This window comes from Serinus canaria, chromosome 12 (assembly GCF_022539315.1).
Source record: "Serinus canaria isolate serCan28SL12 chromosome 12, serCan2020, whole genome shotgun sequence".
Classification (NCBI taxonomy): Eukaryota; Metazoa; Chordata; class Aves; order Passeriformes; family Fringillidae; genus Serinus; species Serinus canaria.
This window is the reverse complement of record NC_066326.1, coordinates 10,624,784-10,642,674: the sequence shown is the minus strand read 5'-3', so window position 1 is coordinate 10,642,674 and position 17,891 is coordinate 10,624,784. Positions and strand designations below refer to the sequence as shown.

At 52.3% G+C, this 17,891-nt stretch overlaps 1 protein-coding gene across 1 annotated transcript in view; it reads left to right on the top strand.

Annotated features, from left to right (window-relative positions):
* PLXNA1 (plexin A1) overlaps window positions 1-17,891 on the top strand; it is a 114,283-nt gene that overhangs the window by 79,761 nt on the left and 16,631 nt on the right. Inside the window, exons 13-23 of the mRNA XM_050979178.1 lie at window positions 2,187-2,338; window positions 2,645-2,765; window positions 3,099-3,235; window positions 3,778-3,945; window positions 4,835-4,928; window positions 5,402-5,641; window positions 5,797-5,940; window positions 6,619-6,853; window positions 8,209-8,351; window positions 10,842-11,098; window positions 14,889-14,955. Of these exons, the coding sequence (XP_050835135.1) occupies window positions 2,187-2,338; window positions 2,645-2,765; window positions 3,099-3,235; window positions 3,778-3,945; window positions 4,835-4,928; window positions 5,402-5,641; window positions 5,797-5,940; window positions 6,619-6,853; window positions 8,209-8,351; window positions 10,842-11,098; window positions 14,889-14,955 (1,758 nt within the window). The remainder of the gene's footprint in view (window positions 1-2,186; window positions 2,339-2,644; window positions 2,766-3,098; window positions 3,236-3,777; window positions 3,946-4,834; window positions 4,929-5,401; window positions 5,642-5,796; window positions 5,941-6,618; window positions 6,854-8,208; window positions 8,352-10,841; window positions 11,099-14,888; window positions 14,956-17,891) is intronic.

Sequence of the window (17,891 nt, the reverse complement as noted above, 5' to 3'; positions counted from 1 at the left end):
GGCTGGGAGATGACCATGATTCTTCACCCTTGAATCATTTGGCCATTGTTCAGTGGTGGGGACAAGCCCCTTCCAAACTTCTGTGGTGTCTTGCCTAGTGCTTGCTGTGACCCTCAGAGTAACATCCTTTCCCTTGGGAAGGGGGTTCCCCTTGGCCTCTGCACCTCCTGGCTGTGCTGTGGCCACTGGAGCTGAGAGCAAGCCAACTGCTTGTACCCGCTGGAGCTGGTTGCTTGTTGATGTAAAAGGACCCTGTGAAACCAATTAGGAGAAAAGCAGCATTGTTTGTTGGGGCCAGGGGTCCGGAGGTGGAGAGGGGAAAAGGGGGGTTGAGCAGCTATTGCTCTCCTTGGCAGCTCCCCCCTCCCACACACCTTGTTTAGCTGTGACCTCCCTGTGCTGGGTGGCCAACGATGTCATTTCATTCCTGGGCTCCTTCCTCCCCGAGCACGTGGCCCTTGTCAGCTTTGCTGCGGAGGAGGAGGCTGGAACACGCTGGAGCAGCTTTTAACACTCATTTAGAAACACCAAAGAAACAGCCACTTCTGCCAGCCGCCCCGCCACAGCTTTCTGAAGGGGAAAGACCCAACCTGCTGCTGGCTGCAGCTGCTAGAACGAGCTCCAGTCCCAGACTGAACTAGGTTTAGGCAAACAGTGGTTCCCCACAGCCCCAGAGGGTTTTGTTGCTGTGTAAATAGTGAGCTGTGACTGCCTCGGCATGACCCAGGGTTCAGGCACCAGTCCTAGCTCTGATGCTGGCCCGAGACACGTCCTGCAGGATGCCTGTGTGGAAGGGGACTGGGTGCTCCTGTGTGAGTTTGTGTGTGCTGAAGGTCACCAGCCCAGTGTGAATCCAGAGGGCAGAAGTTAACCCCAGAGGCAATGGCTGTAGTGGGACTGTGCAAAACCAGCTCCTGGCTCCATGCAGTCCTTCAGGGTTGATGATGTGGACAGTGTCCACTGCTGCATATTTCCCACCCTCAGCTCATCTGCTTTTCCTTGCTGTGGAGCTGATGTTCAGGAATGAACCCTTCACAAGGAGGAGGAGGAGGAGGAGGAGGAGGATCCATCTGGCTCAGGCCCCAGGGCTACATCTACCCAGCTTTGCCAAGAATGGAAAGAGCTTCCACGTGCTTGGTCTTGGCTTGAACCTGTCCAGGAGCTGGGTTTAGTGCAGGCAGAGGTGCCTGCCAATGCTAGAGGGGAGGAGAGGCTGCTCTCAGCCAGGAGAGCAGAGGAGGCCATCACCTGCAACAGAACCATCCCTTCCCCTGGGTCAGGGTGGGATTTCTTCCTGGGCTGACCCAGCTTGCATTCCCCTCTCCTTCTCCTGCTGCCTGCAGCTGCCTTCTCCTCTGCTGTGTCTTTGTGTGACTGGGGACCCAGCTGTGTTCCTGGGCCCACTCAGGGCATGCAGCTCTGCCATTCATCCCAGTTAGTGCTGCAGGTGGGCGCTTGACCTCAGGGCCAGCAATCACTGATGTAAAACTGCCTGTAATTGCCTGGTTAGAGGCAGTGTCCCCACAAACCTTGGAACAGGGCCCACACCTCTGTTCATCCCTCATTCTGCCACTGTCTGTCAGGCCACACCTGTCTGCTTTATTGGGCATCATCCTGGTAAATGAGGCATAGTGCTGTGCTGAGGTCCCCTCCCTTCCCAACTGGCCTCGGCAAAGGGTTTGCTGGGGAAGAGGAATGCACTTCCCCCCGCCTGCCATTTTACCTCTGCAGGGATCTGTGGGAGATGCTTTCTCCTTTGAGGACACCTTGGACATGGGAATCTCATCCCTGGGCACCTGGGACCTGGCCAAAAGCCAGGCACATCCAGGGGCTCCCTTGCTGGTTCTGCTGGAGCCATGGCTGAAGCTGCCCTGTCTCCTTCAACTCTTGTGTCCTTGTCACCTAGGAGATGCCTGTGCCTGCAGGAGGGTGTCCCTACACCAGCCCTCTGCTTGGACACATCTCATGTCTCCTGGCTTGTTCCTGGGGGGATTTTGTGGATACAGCTGTCACTGGGGAGGTCTTTCCTGCTCTGTGGGCAGCTTATAGATGTGCTGGCTTTTCTCATTACCTGTCTGCTCCTTGCTGCTTGTAACACACATCCTGCAGCTGCCTGGGCTGCAGCCTGCCCAAGTGGGGTGTCCCTATGGCTCTGCATCCTGGTGACAGACCATGCTCTCTCCTAGCTGTTCCCTGAGACTGGCCCCAGACAAGGAGGGACCCGTCTGACCATCACTGGCGAGAACCTGGGCCTGAAGTTTGAGGATGTTCGCTGGGGTGTCCGAGTGGGCAAAGTGCCGTGCATCCCCATCGAGAGCGAGTACATCAGCGCCGAGCAGTAAGTGCCTGCCGAGGGCTGGGCGTGCTCCAAGTCACCCCAGGAGGGTTAGGACAGCAGTGATGGTGCTCAAACGCTGCCCATGGCTGCAGAAGACATAGAGCTGACTGGGCTGAACTGGGGGGGAAGTACCTGCTGGTTGTGGTTGCTCTGGGAAGAGTTCAAAGGCTTTGGGGAAGCTTCTCTGAGGGTTGGCACTGTCAGCTGCCACCACCTTGGTTTTTCATGGATCTGCTGGCACCTTTGCTTTGCACAGGGAGTGTCTTGGTGCCAGGACACTGAGAGTTTCTTACTCTCATCTCTTAGGATTGTGTGTGAAATCGGAGATGCCAGCCAGAGCAAGGTGCATGAGGCAAGGGTAGAAGTGTGCATCCGTGACTGCACGCCCAGCTACCGGGCCATATCCCCCAAGACCTTCACCTTTGTGGTAAGCCCTGTGCTGGGGACAGGTCTGTCACCTTGAAAGGGAGGTGATGCTGGGTGGTTTTGGGTGGTTTTCTGGCTGAGTTGGAAAATTTGCCATCATTTTCCTGAGGGGGAGGTGGGGGTTTTCTGGTCAGGCATTGAGTCATGATGACTGAATTTCTCCAAGGCTGCCACTGCTCTGCCTCTGCACAGTCCTGCCAGCACAGCCAGGCTTTAGTACTGCTGCTGTCTCATAGGTCCCTCTCCTCTGTGGCCCTGTCACCTGGTTGAAGCTGCTTGGGGATGTGGGTTTCAGTTCCCAGCCTGACTCTGGGGATGCTTTTTCCTTTGACAGATGCCCACTTTCTCCCGTGTTGTCCCAGCCCGGGGCCCTCTCTCTGGTGGCACCTGGATTGCCATTGAAGGCACCCACCTCAACGCTGGCAGCAACGTCTCCGTGACCATTGGGGGACGGCCCTGTGCCTTTTCATGGTGAGGGGCACGGAGGGTGGTGGAGGGTGGGCAACAGGCACCTTTGAAGGCAGTGGGACTCCCAGACAGAGCAGCAGCCAGAGGCCTGGGCTAGGAAGCCAGAAGAGACCATGGGAGCCAAACCCCCTGGGTGGCCAAAGGTGTCTCCTCTTGAAACCTCTGTGTGTCAGAGGCTGCAGGAAGAGCCCTAAGAACGGAGATTTTTCTCTAAAAGCACAAAGCCCTGAGGCATGAAGTGGATAATTTTTAGATTAGGGATGATAATGGAGCGGCTCTTTAAATATTTTCCTGCGGTAATTACTGGTTATCAGCCCTAATCGCTGCTGTTTGCAGCCGCTGCACGATGGGAACGCTCAGGAGCTGCTCAGTCTTTCCCGGCTGCCTTTTGTTTCATTTCTTGGGTTTTTTGTTTTTTCTTTTTTTCCTCCTTTCTCTCTTTACCCCCCAGCTGTTTCAGAAGGGGAGAGGGGCTGGGGCAGGGGGCTCCCTGGCTGCCCTGGCCTCCCTCCTGCCCGGGCACTGACAGGTTGTTTCTGCTGCAGGAGAAGCGCCCGTGAGATTCGGTGCAGGACCCCCCCAGGGCACACCCCCGGCGGCTCCCCCATCCTCATCAACATCAACCGGGCAGAGCTGAGCAACCCAGAGGTGAAGTACAACTACACAGAGGACCCCACCATCCAGAAGATTGATCCTGAATGGAGCATCAACAGGTGAATTGCAAGGAGCTTGTGGGATGCATGGGGGACTGTTTCCCATATGGATTTCCTGCTCCTGATGGGCACATCTCAGTGCTGTGATAACTGCCAGGCTGCACTCCAGAGATGTGGCAAGAGGAGTGTGAGCAATGGCTTGGCACCAGGGCCCTGCTAACTCCTGGCCTACAGTGCTCAGCCTGGCAGGGGGCAAGAACAGAGAGTGCTTTGGATCTGCTTAATTTCAGCTTGACATTTGGTGGCGGCAAATAAAATTAAAATATTTCCCATCGGGGGATTTTTTGAAATGTTTACATATTTTTCTAAAAGCCTTGAATTGGCTGGAGAGGAGGTGAAGGAATCCATTAAGAGCTGGTGCCAAGGGAAACCTTCCCCAGGCTGTTGATGAGGAGCAAGCTCCCCAGAGGCATGGCCAAGGTCTCTGGGAGCATGGGGCTTTTAACACCAAGTCATGGAGAAAACCTGGCAGAGTTCAGCCTCTCCTGTCACCCATTGCCTCTGTGGTGGAGAAAGGGTGGCAGAGAGGAGCTTGTACTTCTTGGGATGCTTTCCTGTTGTGAATGCTTAGGAGCCACCTTCAGACCCTAAACCTGCACACAGGGATATGCTCATGCTCCAGGACTCTGCCATGGGATGTCTGAGTTAATCACCAGGTTTTATATCTCTAGCTGGCCCTTCAGTCAGCTGAAATGATTTGACATTGGTGCATGCCAGGTACTGCCAGCCATGCAACATATGGGTGGGATAAGAGATACCTGGGCCATGGTAGCTCACCCAGGCTGGGGCAGATGGGATCTGGCTGGACATGATGGCTGCTTCCTTCCCCTTGGCACTGGGGATCCAGTGCCAAGCTGCCTTTCCTAACCCACTGTCTCCATGTCTCTAGTGGTGGGACGTTGCTGACTGTGACTGGCACCAACCTGGCCACCATCAAAGAGCCCAGGATCCGGGCCAAGTACTGCAGCTCTGAAAGGGAGAATGTAAGTGGTGCTGCCTGGGGCTGGGGATAGAGCACAAAGAGGAGGGATGCTGTCTGTGTGCAACGCAGGGCAGAAAGTGCAGCCTTTGCCCTTCAGGTGTGATGGTCTGGAGAGGCTGAGGTCCAGGGGCTGCTGCCCCAAAGAGAGGCACCAATCTCTCTGCAGAGCCTCCAGCGAGATGCTTTTAGGAGAGGGTGGAGATCTCAGCATTCAAAACTGGTGGGAAGTTTGTGGGACATCTATAGGATATTGACAGAAAGAGCCCATCTTCAGCTTACCAACACTTGCCCATCCATTGCAGACAGGAGTCTGTCTCTGCCCTGGGGTGGGATGTGATGCCTGTTGATAGAATACAACAAGATTCCAAAGCTGAACCCTGTGTCTAGAGCCGCTGCTTTCAGGAGGTCCTTATGGGGTCTGATCCTGCCCACATTGTTGGGAGTGGGTCTGACCTCGTTCCATGCCTCCTGCAGAACTGCACTGTCTACAATGACACCACCATGGTGTGCTACGCTCCCTCCATTGACAACCCTGTGCGGAGCCCTCCGGAGCTCGGCGACCGTCCGGATGAGATCGGCTTTGTCATGGATAACGTCCAGGCCCTGCTGATCATCAACACCACCAATTTCGTCTACTACCCAGACCCTGTCTTTGAGCCACTCAGCCCCACAGGGATGCTGGAGCTGAAGCCCAGCTCTCCCCTCATCCTCAAGGTAAAGAGTTTGCACCTGGGGGCAGAGGTAGGGACATGTCCCTCGGTGGAGGTGGCATTTTGTCTCTCCTGGAGCAACGTTTTTGCTGTGTGTTGGGTTTTTTTAAACATCCCATTGCATGAGAGCTGACAGTCTCATTCCTTGTTCCCTCAAAGGGCAGGAACCTGCTCCCACCAGCTGCTGGTAACTCCCGCCTCAACTACACGGTGCTGATCGGAGACACTCCCTGCACCCTCACGGTCTCTGAGACACAGCTCCTCTGCGAGTCCCCCAACCTCACTGGCCAACACAAAGTCACAGTAAGTGCTGACACTGGTGCCTTTGCTCCTTGTGCTTCATGTGTCTCAGAATGTCAGTCTTTATCCCAGCACCAGCCCTGCTGTGTGCTTGTCCTTGAGTGAGGACCAGATAATAGGTGTATGTGCAAGACCGTTCCACAGAAGTCATCTTCCTGATCCCTAGGCATCCCTCTTCCTAATTATGTGTTTGGTAAGACCAAATACTTTGTCACCCTCCCCCACACTCAGCTTGGTGTTACTGTGCCCTGGCTGGCACTGGATGCAAGGCAGGGGGGATTGCCACCTCTCCCCCTCAGTGCTGGCACATGCTGCAAGGCAGGGTCCTTTGTTTGAGGGGTTGTAGTGCAGCAGTGCTCACGCTCCAAGACTCTGCCATGTTAAAAGGGACCCAGCACAGTCCTCCCCAGGCTCCCCATCCATGGGGAAACTCGCTTTACATCCCATCTGTTACTGTAATGTTGTCTGAATGAGACATCAAACTCTCTGCCTGCTCCATGTGCACTGGCAGCGTGTGTGCTGCATGCCATTGAAGCGCCTTGCACTGCTCCTGCCGTGCCTGCATTTGCCCTGGATTGGGAGTCACGCCCCAGTTCCCAGCACGGTGGGCACAGCAGGGAGGGCTCCCTGTGGCACACATTCCCTGACAGCAGGTCCATTTTTTGCCCTGCTGTGATGCAGATCAAGGCTGGAGGGTTTGAGTTCTCGCCAGGGACGCTGCAGATCTACTCGGACAGCCTGCTCACCCTGCCCGCCATCATCGGCATCGGCGGCGGTGGCGGCCTGCTCCTCCTCATCATCATCATCGTCCTCATCGCCTACAAGCGCAAGTCCCGGGATGCTGACCGCACCCTGAAACGTCTCCAGCTGCAGATGGACAACCTGGAGTCCCGGGTGGCCCTGGAGTGCAAAGAGGGTGAGGGATCCCTTTGCCATCAGCATGGGGGTCTTTGGGTGTTTCTTACTGCTCCAAGACTCAGCATGCTCCTACCCTTTCCTTACTGCCTTTCAGAGAGGGAATGGGAATGGGCAGAACTGCTTTGTCAGTTGCAGTGAATTTTGGGATTTGGGGATTTTTCCAGTTAAGAAGTTCTTCTCTGTTTCTCCAAGTGGGAGAAAAGAGAGCAAGCAGGGTAGCGAAGGCTTCCTGTGAGTGGGCAGTGGATCTCTCATTATGTGACAGACAGAAGCTGTGAAATTGGACAGAATTCCTTGTATGATACTGCTGATAAAACCTAATTGCCCATTATCCCCCTGAGCTGGCTCCAGAGGCCCCGACCCTGCCATCCACAGCCACAAGCAGCCCGGACACTGCGAATGAAGCAGGCACTGAAAACAAGATAATAAAAAGGGGAAAGAAAGACAAACCTTTGCTCCCCCAAGTCCCCATCCCTCCACATGCCTGTGGATGGCACTGGTGACAGGGAGAGGGGAGGGAGCTGGTGGAGGGGATGGTGTCTTGTCTTCCACAGCTGGCAGATAAAAGGATCTGCTTTTAATTAAAAGGCACAATCTCTTCCCTGCCTTTTCTCTTTTCTAGTCCCACTAGTTACAGATAAGATAGCACGCCTTTCAAGCTGACGGTTTGTTTTTTCTCATCAGGCTGACGAGCCTGCAGTCCTCTGCCTGGCTTTCAGCTCCCTTTAAAGTGCTGTTAATTTGATTTTTCTGAGGGTTTTCTCCCCCCACCCCAACCCCCATCCCTGGTGCATTTCCAGGACTCTTCTCCCATCAGCTTTTCCCTGTAGGTGCAATTAAAGGTTCAGGACCCCCCGGATCATGTTCCCCTGAGAGTCACAGCTGCCTCTGCTGGGATCAGGAGGTTCCGGGGTGGGTGTGTTCAATCTCTTCTCTCAAGTAGTATTTAGGTCAGAAAGAAATGAGGGCAATCTTGTGATTTAGGCTAACATTTTCCCCAAGAAGCTCTGTTTTTGTTCAAACCTTGCTGTTCCTCCCTTGCCCCCAGCATCCCTGGGAGACTACAAGTGCTGGGCAGGGGGGATTTGACCCCCCTGGGACCTGGCAGTTCTGTTCCCAAATCTGCCACTTCATTTATTCCAGGGATGTCATCCCCACACTCTGCAGCTCAATTTCTCCATCTGTGAGATGGGGACAGCAATCACAGCCTGCCAGGAAGAGGAATGCTGAGAATATTCATGCCTTGGGGAGGGTCCACCCGTGTGGTGCTGGGGGTGTGATGAGGGGCTGAGTGCCAACGCTGTGTGCTGAGACTCCAGGATGTGTTGTTTAATTCTGCTTTTCCCTCCCTAGCCTTTGCTGAGCTGCAGACAGACATCAACGAGCTGACCAACGACCTGGATGGGGCTGGCATCCCCTTTCTGGATTACCGCACCTACGCCATGCGGGTTCTCTTCCCGGGGATAGAGGACCACCCTGTGCTGAAGGAGATGGAGGTGTGGGTCTGTCTGTCTGTCTCTGTAGTGTTTCACGTTGGGGATGTGCCCCTGCACAGTCCCCTGCACGAGCCTCTGTGCCCCTGGGCTGGAGAGATGCTTTGGTTGGATGCTGGCCCGGCGTGGTGCATCTCTCCACGTGGCAGCCGGCACGGATGTGGACTGGCTGCCAAATGGTTACTGCGTTCTCTGACATTAATATCAATATTTATATTAATATCATTGCTGCTGTCATTTTCTACAGCACTTGCTTTATTCAATTGGGTTTGTTTGATGCCTGACTGGTCGCTTGTTTTTAGCAGGGTTGTCTGACATCGCCTGCTTGCTTGGCTCCATTTCCCCATGCAGAACCCATCCTTGGCATCCTTCCTTTGCTCCCCAAACCAGCTTCTTCTCTTTTCCTGTCCTCCCCACCTCTGTATAATTTAGTGCATGCAATTGCATAGCAATTGCCTCTCATGTGCTGGGCTGCTGAGGCCACTCTTGATTACAAGAGGAAGGAGGGGGGTGACCTTCGCTTCCCCTCACTGCTGACCCAGCACAGTAATTAATGTCGACGTGGGCTTCACAATGTATTTAGGAGAAGTAATTGGCCCTGGTGCAAGATGCACGGTCACTAATTACAACACAACAAGCTCTTACCAACTGCAAGTGCACGTGCTGGTGTTGTACGCCAGCATGGCTATGGCGTGGGCCCTGGCCCTCTGCCTGCTCCTGTTTCCCCAGCCCCTAATCCCAGCTCTGGAGGGTGGTGGGGACCCTGTTTCCATGGATTTCCCCTTGCAGCTCAGGTTTCCGGATGCTCAGAGGCAAAGCAGGCGTGTAGGTCTCCCTGGGGCACAGCCCTTCCTGTCTGTGCAGATGCCTGGCTCTCCTCTCACCTCTGCTCTTGCTCTTAAAGAATTTCCCTAAAGAGGGAAAGTGGAAAGGGTATCAAAAAGGGTATCAGAGGAGGAATTTTGCATTTGCTGTGGCAGGCTGGGTGGACTTTGTCCATTTCCAGCTCCTAACTCACAACATCCTGCCTGAGAGAGCACACCAGCTCAGCCTGGCCTGGGAAGCAAGGGGTTAAATTTGCGAAGGGGAAAAAAAAATCCCCAAAAGAGATTAAATAAAGCAACTAGAGTTGTGTAAGCTTCATATAATTTAATCAGGTTTGCTTTTATTTGTCTCTTTACTCAGAGTGTAACATTAGCTATTGCAAGTGACGGAAGGAAGCTTGCTCACGCACATGCTAATCCACAGTGAGCACCGGTACCAGCTCCCTTCCTCTGCAGGGTTTAGGGGCTGGCTGGCTCCTTTATGAGAATTTAAGCCTGATTAAATATTTAACTCAGTATTGTTCATTTATTTCTGCTAATGATCAGCAAGTTGAACACGGGGGCTTGGAATTGACAAGGACTTGGTGGGAAGCAGGGTTTTTGTCCAGCGGGAAAGAGTATTTTGGAGAGGGAAGCTACAACTGTGAGGAATTTCACTGAACTGAAGAGCACCAATACAAAGTTTTGATTGAAGTGAAATGATTTGATGTGTCAAAACTCTGTTCTTCATTTTGAGTTGGTGTTTTGAAATGAAAAGTGTTGTTTTGTCTCCAAATACCGACATGAAGCGAAATTTAATGCTTATTCTCCCAATCAGGAAGACAAGGGGGGGAATTAAAGAAAAACCTGATGTTTTATCACAGGAAGGCTTTTATTCAGAGGAAACCATCTTTTCTAATGGGAAATCGGAGTGTTGTAAAAATATTCATTTCTGATAACAAATGTGGTCAGGGCTGGCCAGGGCTGGGCTGGGCTGCTGATGGCAATGCAGGTGTGAAAGCATCCAAGCCCAATCCCTCTTGGGTCCTACGTGGCCAAATACAGCCAGAAATACAACTTCAAATGTCTCAGGAGTACAGGGACTATTTTGGAGTGTGTCTGCAGTGGGACAGAGACAGATTTCTGCTGTTATTTCCCTATGTGAAATCCATCCCCACAAACCAGGCAGGCTTGCTGCTGGTGGAGCTCGGGGTTGTGCCTTTATTTGCTTTCTATGTAATACCCAAAGCACATGTTGCAGTGACTTGGGTGGGAATTGAGCTGCTTGTTAGCTGAAATTGAAAATGATAATTTGTGTGTGTGCTTGGGAGAGAAGGTGTGTTTGTTTACGGGAGGGAAGTGAGTTTATGTGTCTGCACACAAGTGGGAGAGAGCCTTTGTGTGGAAGGGTGTGTCTATACAGACATATATATACATTGATGCCCTGAGACTGTGTTAACCTGATTCTGGGATTTTACAAACTAGATAACTCTTGTGGAGGAACTGAGACTGATCACCAAAGGGGAAGTTTGGTAGTAGGGATAGACCTAGTCCAGCTGCTTTTTGACCCTTTTTCATAATTTTTTTTTGTGGGATTGAAAGTGAGTTCAGGGTGTGGTTCAGTCCAGCAACCTTCTTATCACTATCATCCCTATCATTCCTGTCTCTCAGCTTTGCTCTATCCTTGCAGGTCCAGGCTAATGTGGAGAAGTCCTTGACCCTCTTTGGTCAGCTCCTGAACAAGAAGCACTTCTTGCTGACCTTCATCCGTACTTTGGAGGCCCAGCGGAGCTTCTCCATGCGGGACCGCGGCAACGTGGCCTCGCTCATCATGACGGCGCTGCAGGGCGAGATGGAGTATGCCACAGGGGTGCTGAAACAGCTCCTGTCCGACCTTATTGAGAAGAACTTGGAGAGCAAGAACCACCCCAAGCTGCTTTTGCGGAGGTGAGTGGCCCCCAGAGAGGCTGGAGCTGTGGGACAGTGCCCAGGCACTTCTGAGCACAGTGACATGAGCTGTGTCCTTTGGGGATGCCACCAGTGATGGCTTTGGTGTTGGCTGTGGCAGTGAGAGCACTGAGTCTGTGGTCAAGCATTTCCTTGCTTGTCTGTGTGCAAGTATGAGAGGGATGTGGGACTGCCTAGCCCCAGCCAACTCAGGAGCACCCGTGGGATGTTCTCACTCCAGTTTGGGCTGTGTGGGCTCATGCTACCTGGGAAGGAGAGAGCAAGGTGCTTGCCAGCTGTTCAGGCTGGTGCAGGTAGGGTACATACTGGTGCCAGGCACTGTGGTGTATTCCTGTAAGTCACCCGGAGAAGGGAAGGTGACCAGGTGGTCCCCCACATCACTTGGCATGTGGGGCAGCTCTTACCTTGCCTGGTGGCTGTGTGGGTGCCTCTGTGGGCTGGCAGCAGGCAGGAGTCCTCCCTTCCCTGCTGTCTCCTCAGGGCTTACCTGCCTTGCCAGTCACATGGGGGTTTTCCTGGGAAAGTCACTCAGATTGCTGCAAGCTGGGAGTCTCGCCGGGCTGGGGGAAGTGCAAGCAGGAGGCAGCCTGCCAAGCCCTGCCGTGAGTCTGCCTGCCCCATCAATATTTAACGATAGCTCTGAGCTCTCCTTCATCACGGGCTGATGAATATTGAAAGATACACCAAGTCCTGAACAAAAACTATTAATAAGCTCCACTGGTTCAGCTCGAGGCCCTCCGTGCCATCTTCTCCTTTTGCACGCCATGCAGTGCCTCCCCACCCCGACATCCAGCACCCTGGTGCCACCAGCCTTTGGAAGAGATGCAGGGATGGCTGAGAGGCACAGGGCTGGCACATCACCAGAAAGGCTCTAGAAACCCAGGGAATCTTTCAAAGATAAATTGATGTTCATGGCATGGCCAGACTGGACAAAGTCTGTCAGGTTTTGTATGCTTGGCCCTGGGGAAACACCTGGAGAATACCCAGGTGTGACTGGTGCCAGTTACATCCAGGTTGCCCATCTCGTTAGACATGTTGCTTTCTTACTCTCTCTGCTTCATTTATCACATTACAAAGGTGCCCTTAATGTCTCAAAGCATCTCATTAGCATGTGTCAGAGGGGGTGTGTTGTGAAGATGATGACTGTCCATCCCTGTCCCCTGACTGCATTCTTATGCTCTTCTCTTCCAGTCATTCCTCCATAACACCAGGTTTCACTGAAATATTTAGAATGCATTTCCAGCTCCTGAAGTAAATCAATAAAATATAAATAAAAGGCATCATGAGGAGGCCGGCAGCAGCAGTGACTGAGCCATGACAGCAGCACAGGGGCAGAGCCCAGCCTGCACCAATGCCCAAAGATTGCCAGTCCCCAGCCACAGTGCTCGAGGGCTATTGCAGTTAGGACAGGAATAATTCCCCTGGCCAGCACCTTGCTTGTGTTTTCCTGGGTGATATTTAACAAAGAGACACTGTTCTTGAAGCCATGGTGCAGGGAGCTGTGCTTCTCTATCTGTTTGATTAGCCTTGGGTGTGAGAGTGTGCTTACTGCCCAGGGCAACTGGATTAGCATTGATCCAACTGGGGAGAGCTGTTACTTATTTATTTGGTTGTTGGATAATCCCCCCATTGCTGTGGCATCTGGCTCTATCATGGATAAAGACAAACATCCTCCAGAGCCTGAGTGGTGGCACTTCAGATAAGGAATTATGGGCTTGTCAGGTCCTTTCTAGGGCCAGGGAGGATGTCTGCTGAATAGCTGCAGTCCACTTCTCCCTTGGCTTTCTCTCCATGTCCCTTCTCCCTTTTTTTGTTCCCTGTGGTGGATTATCCTTTCCTGGTGGGGGCATGAAGCCTTCCCTTCCCTGAAGGCTCAAGTAATGCTGTCCTCAAATGGTTCAAGGAGGGCTGTGCTATTCCAGGGAGGACAAAAAGGGCTAAGCCCCATTAGCACAAGAGAAAACCTTGAAGGGACCATATGACACTGAGTCAGCTTGAATAAACTCTGGGAAAGTGGATTTTCTGCTCCAGCCATCTGGTCTTTGGGAACTGCTCCTGGCCCATCTGCTGGGCATGGCATTGTAGTTGGGCAGTGCATGGATTTGGGCAGTGGGACTCCTTCTGGTGGCTCTAACATTTTGGGTCCTTCTGGATTTTGTTTCTTGAGTCAAGCATTTATATTTGTTTCCCTGGGGCAAGAGGAATGTAGCCATGTTCCTGAGGTTATTAGTATTGCCTGTGCTTTCAGGGCCATCTGCATTTGCAAGTGGCTCATCTGATAATTAATGGGTGGATAAGCTGAAGATTTTAGGAGTGAAGGCCATGTTAAAAATAATGGACATGTTAAGTGGAGTTTTAATCTTATGGCAGAGAGATAAGGTGTGGTACAGAGACAGGCATGTTAGCTGCACCTGTAGGGCTGCAGGGTTCACCAGGGTCTGCTGTCACCCTCAGCTCCCTCCAAGCCTCCATGTCCCTATCTCTGCTGGTGTGGCACATCCTGGCTGCAGTACCAGCACCACGAGGTCCCTCATTCTATTCACACATTTCACACCCATCCTGAGGAGTCCTGCTCTCCCTTTTGTGCATGGTCCCCAGCAGACACAGGCTGGACCTTCCCTGTTATGCTGCTTTGGCATCTGAATTTGAAATGTGCTTTAGGAAACTAGGGGTAATATACAGGTTTTCTCAAGGCAGCTTTGCCTGCCTCCTTTAACTGTGTATCCAAAAGCTGAGAGGCACAGCTCCATTTTTTAAATTTCTTTTGGAGCAAGTGGGTGCAGCAGTGTACACTTGCAAACTCCTACATTGCCACCCCACTCCAAGGAGACACATAGCAACCTTAAATGTCACCATGCAGGCATGAAGGGTTAAATTCCAAGCCTGGCACAGTGTCTGTGTTCCAAAAGTACAAGGAAAACAGGTTAAGTTTCCAACCACTGCTCTTACTCCTTCCTTCTTTAATCCCCTTGTTTTCAGCTGAATTAGTAGTGAGGATAAATATGATCAAAAACATATTTGGGTCAAAGTTTCCAGACCTAAATCTGCTTGTGGCTTTAACCAAGGCCATGTGCCACTGGACTAGCGGTGGTCATTGTCCTCTTGCTCTACTATGGCTCCTGGACTTTGATGCTTTAGAGATCAAGGGCTGCTCCAGGGGTTGCAGGGGAGTCCCATGTCACCAGTACTGGTGGCCTCCATCAGGGCCATGGCAGTACTGAGTGCCCTGCAGGACCAGAAGGCAACAGCAGCTCCTGGGTGGGGAAAGGGGCTTCCAGCTAGGTCTGTCTTTGCCTGCAACCTCAGCCCTTCTTTCAGGTTGTGCTTTATCTGGGGAGCTTGAGGTACGTTTGGGGATATTGTACTTGGCTTAGGTGCCTCATACAGTCCTCCTGTGGAGAGAGCTGCCTGCTTCCAATGGGACATCACAGAAGAAACAAAGTTCACTGAAGTAGAAGGTACCAGAGAGAAGCAGAAAACTTCTCATCCCCTGGTGAGGCTCCCAGTGGGACAAGGTTGAGCTTGTTGCAGTTCTCCAAATACGCTGGAGACCAATTTGCTTTTCTCTCTTGGGGGGGAACTGATGGTCGGGCTTTCCAGCAGAGCTTGTGCTGCCTGTTTGTGCACCTTGCTTTGAGTCTCCTTTCCAGATGAAGCCTTTTAAAGCCAAAAATAATTTAGCTACAGTCTAAGGGTGAGGTGGCAATGGGTGAGATCAGAGACCTTTAATATTCTCTGCTGATGGCTTTGCTCTCTACCTTCCCTACAGAACGGAGTCAGTGGCAGAGAAGATGCTGACAAATTGGTTCACCTTTCTGCTGTACAAGTTTCTGAAGGTGAGTTTGGGAGGGGATGGCAGCCCCGTGTGGACAGGGAGGTGGTTCCTGCCTCACTGGGCCAGGCAGCATGCTACCCAGAGCCCAGGCTGACATGGTCCTGAGCATTGCTGCTCCCTTCCAGTGCAGAGATTGCTTCCCAGATCTCTGTTTCCATCCTGGTTTTCTGAGATGTGATTCTGGTCTCCTTTTTGGGAAATAGCTGAGATTGGGAAATGAAATCCAGATCGGGATTGCTTAATGCATAGTAGGTTTGAGATTTTAACAATGGTGCCCTGAGGAAAGATAAATCTGAAGCAACTCAGCTGAGTCTTGGAGTGGTCCCCATTCCTCTCTTCTTGCCTTTGCTTGTGTAACTCAGGAGGAAAAAGCCCCAAGAGCTGATTCTTCTGTAGACATGGCTGTGATCAGGGCATTTTCTGCCTCTTTGAGTTGTAGTTTGATGAGCTGCACTCTTCCTGTAATGCTGCTGCTTTTCCTTCATCTCTCCAACACCGAGGTTCTTTGGTAGGGGAATTGTTTCCTGCAGGCATCTCCACTTCTGCTGCTGCTTCCCCTGACAAAGGTGGCCTGGTGGGGATGGATGCCTTGAGGGGCTTGTTGACAGCCAGGGACAGAGCTCTGAACTGCACCTGCATGAGGCTTCAGAGCCTTTTAGCTTTTATTCACCTGTTTCCAATTTCATTGGGGTAGGAGAAGAGGACACCACAGTGTAAGCTCTGTTTTTACCAGTGGTACATCTGCCCATATTGAGAACATTTATTCCATCAGCACCAGTGCTTCCACCTGCTACAGCTGCACCAGTTTCCATGCAGATTACACAGCAGCAGCTCCAGTGCATGGACCCCAGGCTCAGTCCTACTGCAGCTTTGGGATGACTCTGATGGGTGAACGATGCCTGCGATCCTGCTGCTGGTTTGTCAGGCAGCAGGGCTGTTTCTTGGGATCCTGCCTGGTGTTGGTGCAGTGAGACTGGGTGGCACACTGCTGCTTTTGTGGGATTTCATCCCTCATTAAGATAAAGAGGGTTTGAACTATTTCCAGCCAAGAGATGAGAGCGAGCAGGAGTCTCAGCAGAACACAAGTGATCGTCAACGAGAGGTGATTTATAATATCACTTACATGCACTTGGCTTTTTGCCTCTGTCGAGGAATAGCCTGTATCTATAAAAATCTATCTAGCATGCTGGAGATTGCTTGCCAGGGGTGGGAGAGGAGAGGAGCTGTGCTGGTCATAGGGAGATGTCAAACCTCCCACCACCCCTTTGTGCCAGGGCTTTGTCCAGCAGGGCCCTTTTGCATCAGCAGTGCCCAGTGGGATAGAGTGGAGCACTGGCAGAAGGCTCTTTGGGCTCTGTAAACTTGGTGGGACAGGCAGGAGTAGCTCTGCTTGTGGATAAACTCCTCCATGGCTCCTTGAAGTGAACAGGGTTATGCTTTGGCTGAGCTAAGTGCAGGGCACGGCCTATGAACACCCACAGCAGGGTTTGGGGACATTGTATTTGTGTGTGTGATCTGACATCCTTGACCTGTCCCTGGCTGGACTGGGCCACGTTCAGAAGCTACTTTGAATTAGCTCATGCACCACCAATGTCCTACATCTGTCCTTGACCCCCTTCAGAGAGGCTTCTGAGCACTTTACCAGTTGTGGAGGATAAGGAGGTCTGAGGAGAAGGAGTAGCAGGTGAGAGGTGTGGGGATGGTGGAACCAGGGCAATGCCTCTTTATAAAAAAGTCCTTGGCTACACCTTGACTTAGAGATGGGAAAACACCTCTAGTGTCTGAGTGGTAGCAGCAGGAAAAAGGTCTGATCTAGGGGCACCATTACAAGAGAAACATACACAGAGGGCCTGGATGAACTTGCTGGCTGTGAAATTTGTTACGCTGGGATTCATCTCCTTGGGAAGTGGTTGAAACTCCACTTCTTGAATCACTTGAGTTAAACTGGAAGAGACTTGAGGATGTGCTCATGCCCTCTTCTAGGTTGGTCCCACCAGAGGAGACCCACGAGGCTGTTCTCACCTGTCTCTGGACAGTGAGGTTGCAGGTGGCAGCAACAGTAGGAGAAGGCTGTGGAGTAGATGGAGAGTATCACAACAGACAGCTTGCCAGCAGGGAAAGTGCCCCAGACTGCAGTAATTGTGCATGTAAATGAGGCAGACAGCCACGTGCCCAGCTACTGGATCAGCTCTCAGCAAACCTGCCCTGAGCAGAGTAAGATACACTGGGGTGAGGGATGGGGACAGGCACAGGACAGCCCCTCATGCCTGGGGTCAGCAGCGTGGGGAGCCAGCGAGGGCTGGCGCTTTTGGGAGGACCCTGTAGTAGCATTTATCAGACTCTTAATGAGACACCTCAGGGAAAGGGAGATGGATAAATAGAGACAAGTGCTGAAAAATGCACAATATTAGGTGCCTGATGAGCTAGATCTAGTCAGTAATACAGTTTGGGAATTAGCTGGCTTGTCTCAGCCTGCTCCCAACATATCAACACGGGCATGCACAGGGTGTCTGCAGCTGCCCTCCTCCAGCTCGGCTCACATGGAGAGCCCCCAGAGCTCCCCTCAGTCAGGTCCCCAGCAGTGAGCAAATGTGACTGTGCCCACCCTGCCAACCCTGCACCTGCAGGGTTGGCAGGGTGGGCACAGTCATATTTGGGGAACAGGCTGCCCTTCATCAACCTGAGCAATCACCTGGCCACATCTCAGTGGTCTCCTTCTGTTTTTCACCTGATGGAAATCTCAGGTGAAGTGCCCAGCACCCTGTTAATTTTGTTGGTCTCTGTCAAAGATGATCCCTAAGCCATCCTCATCTGCATTGTTCCAGTGAGCTGTGACCCTCAGCAGCACCTTGGCCCTGGTCTTCAAGAGCTAGTGGGGACAGTGAGGCTGGGAGTGAGGTGCTCCATTTTAAGGGTAGGATCCACACTAGGAACAGA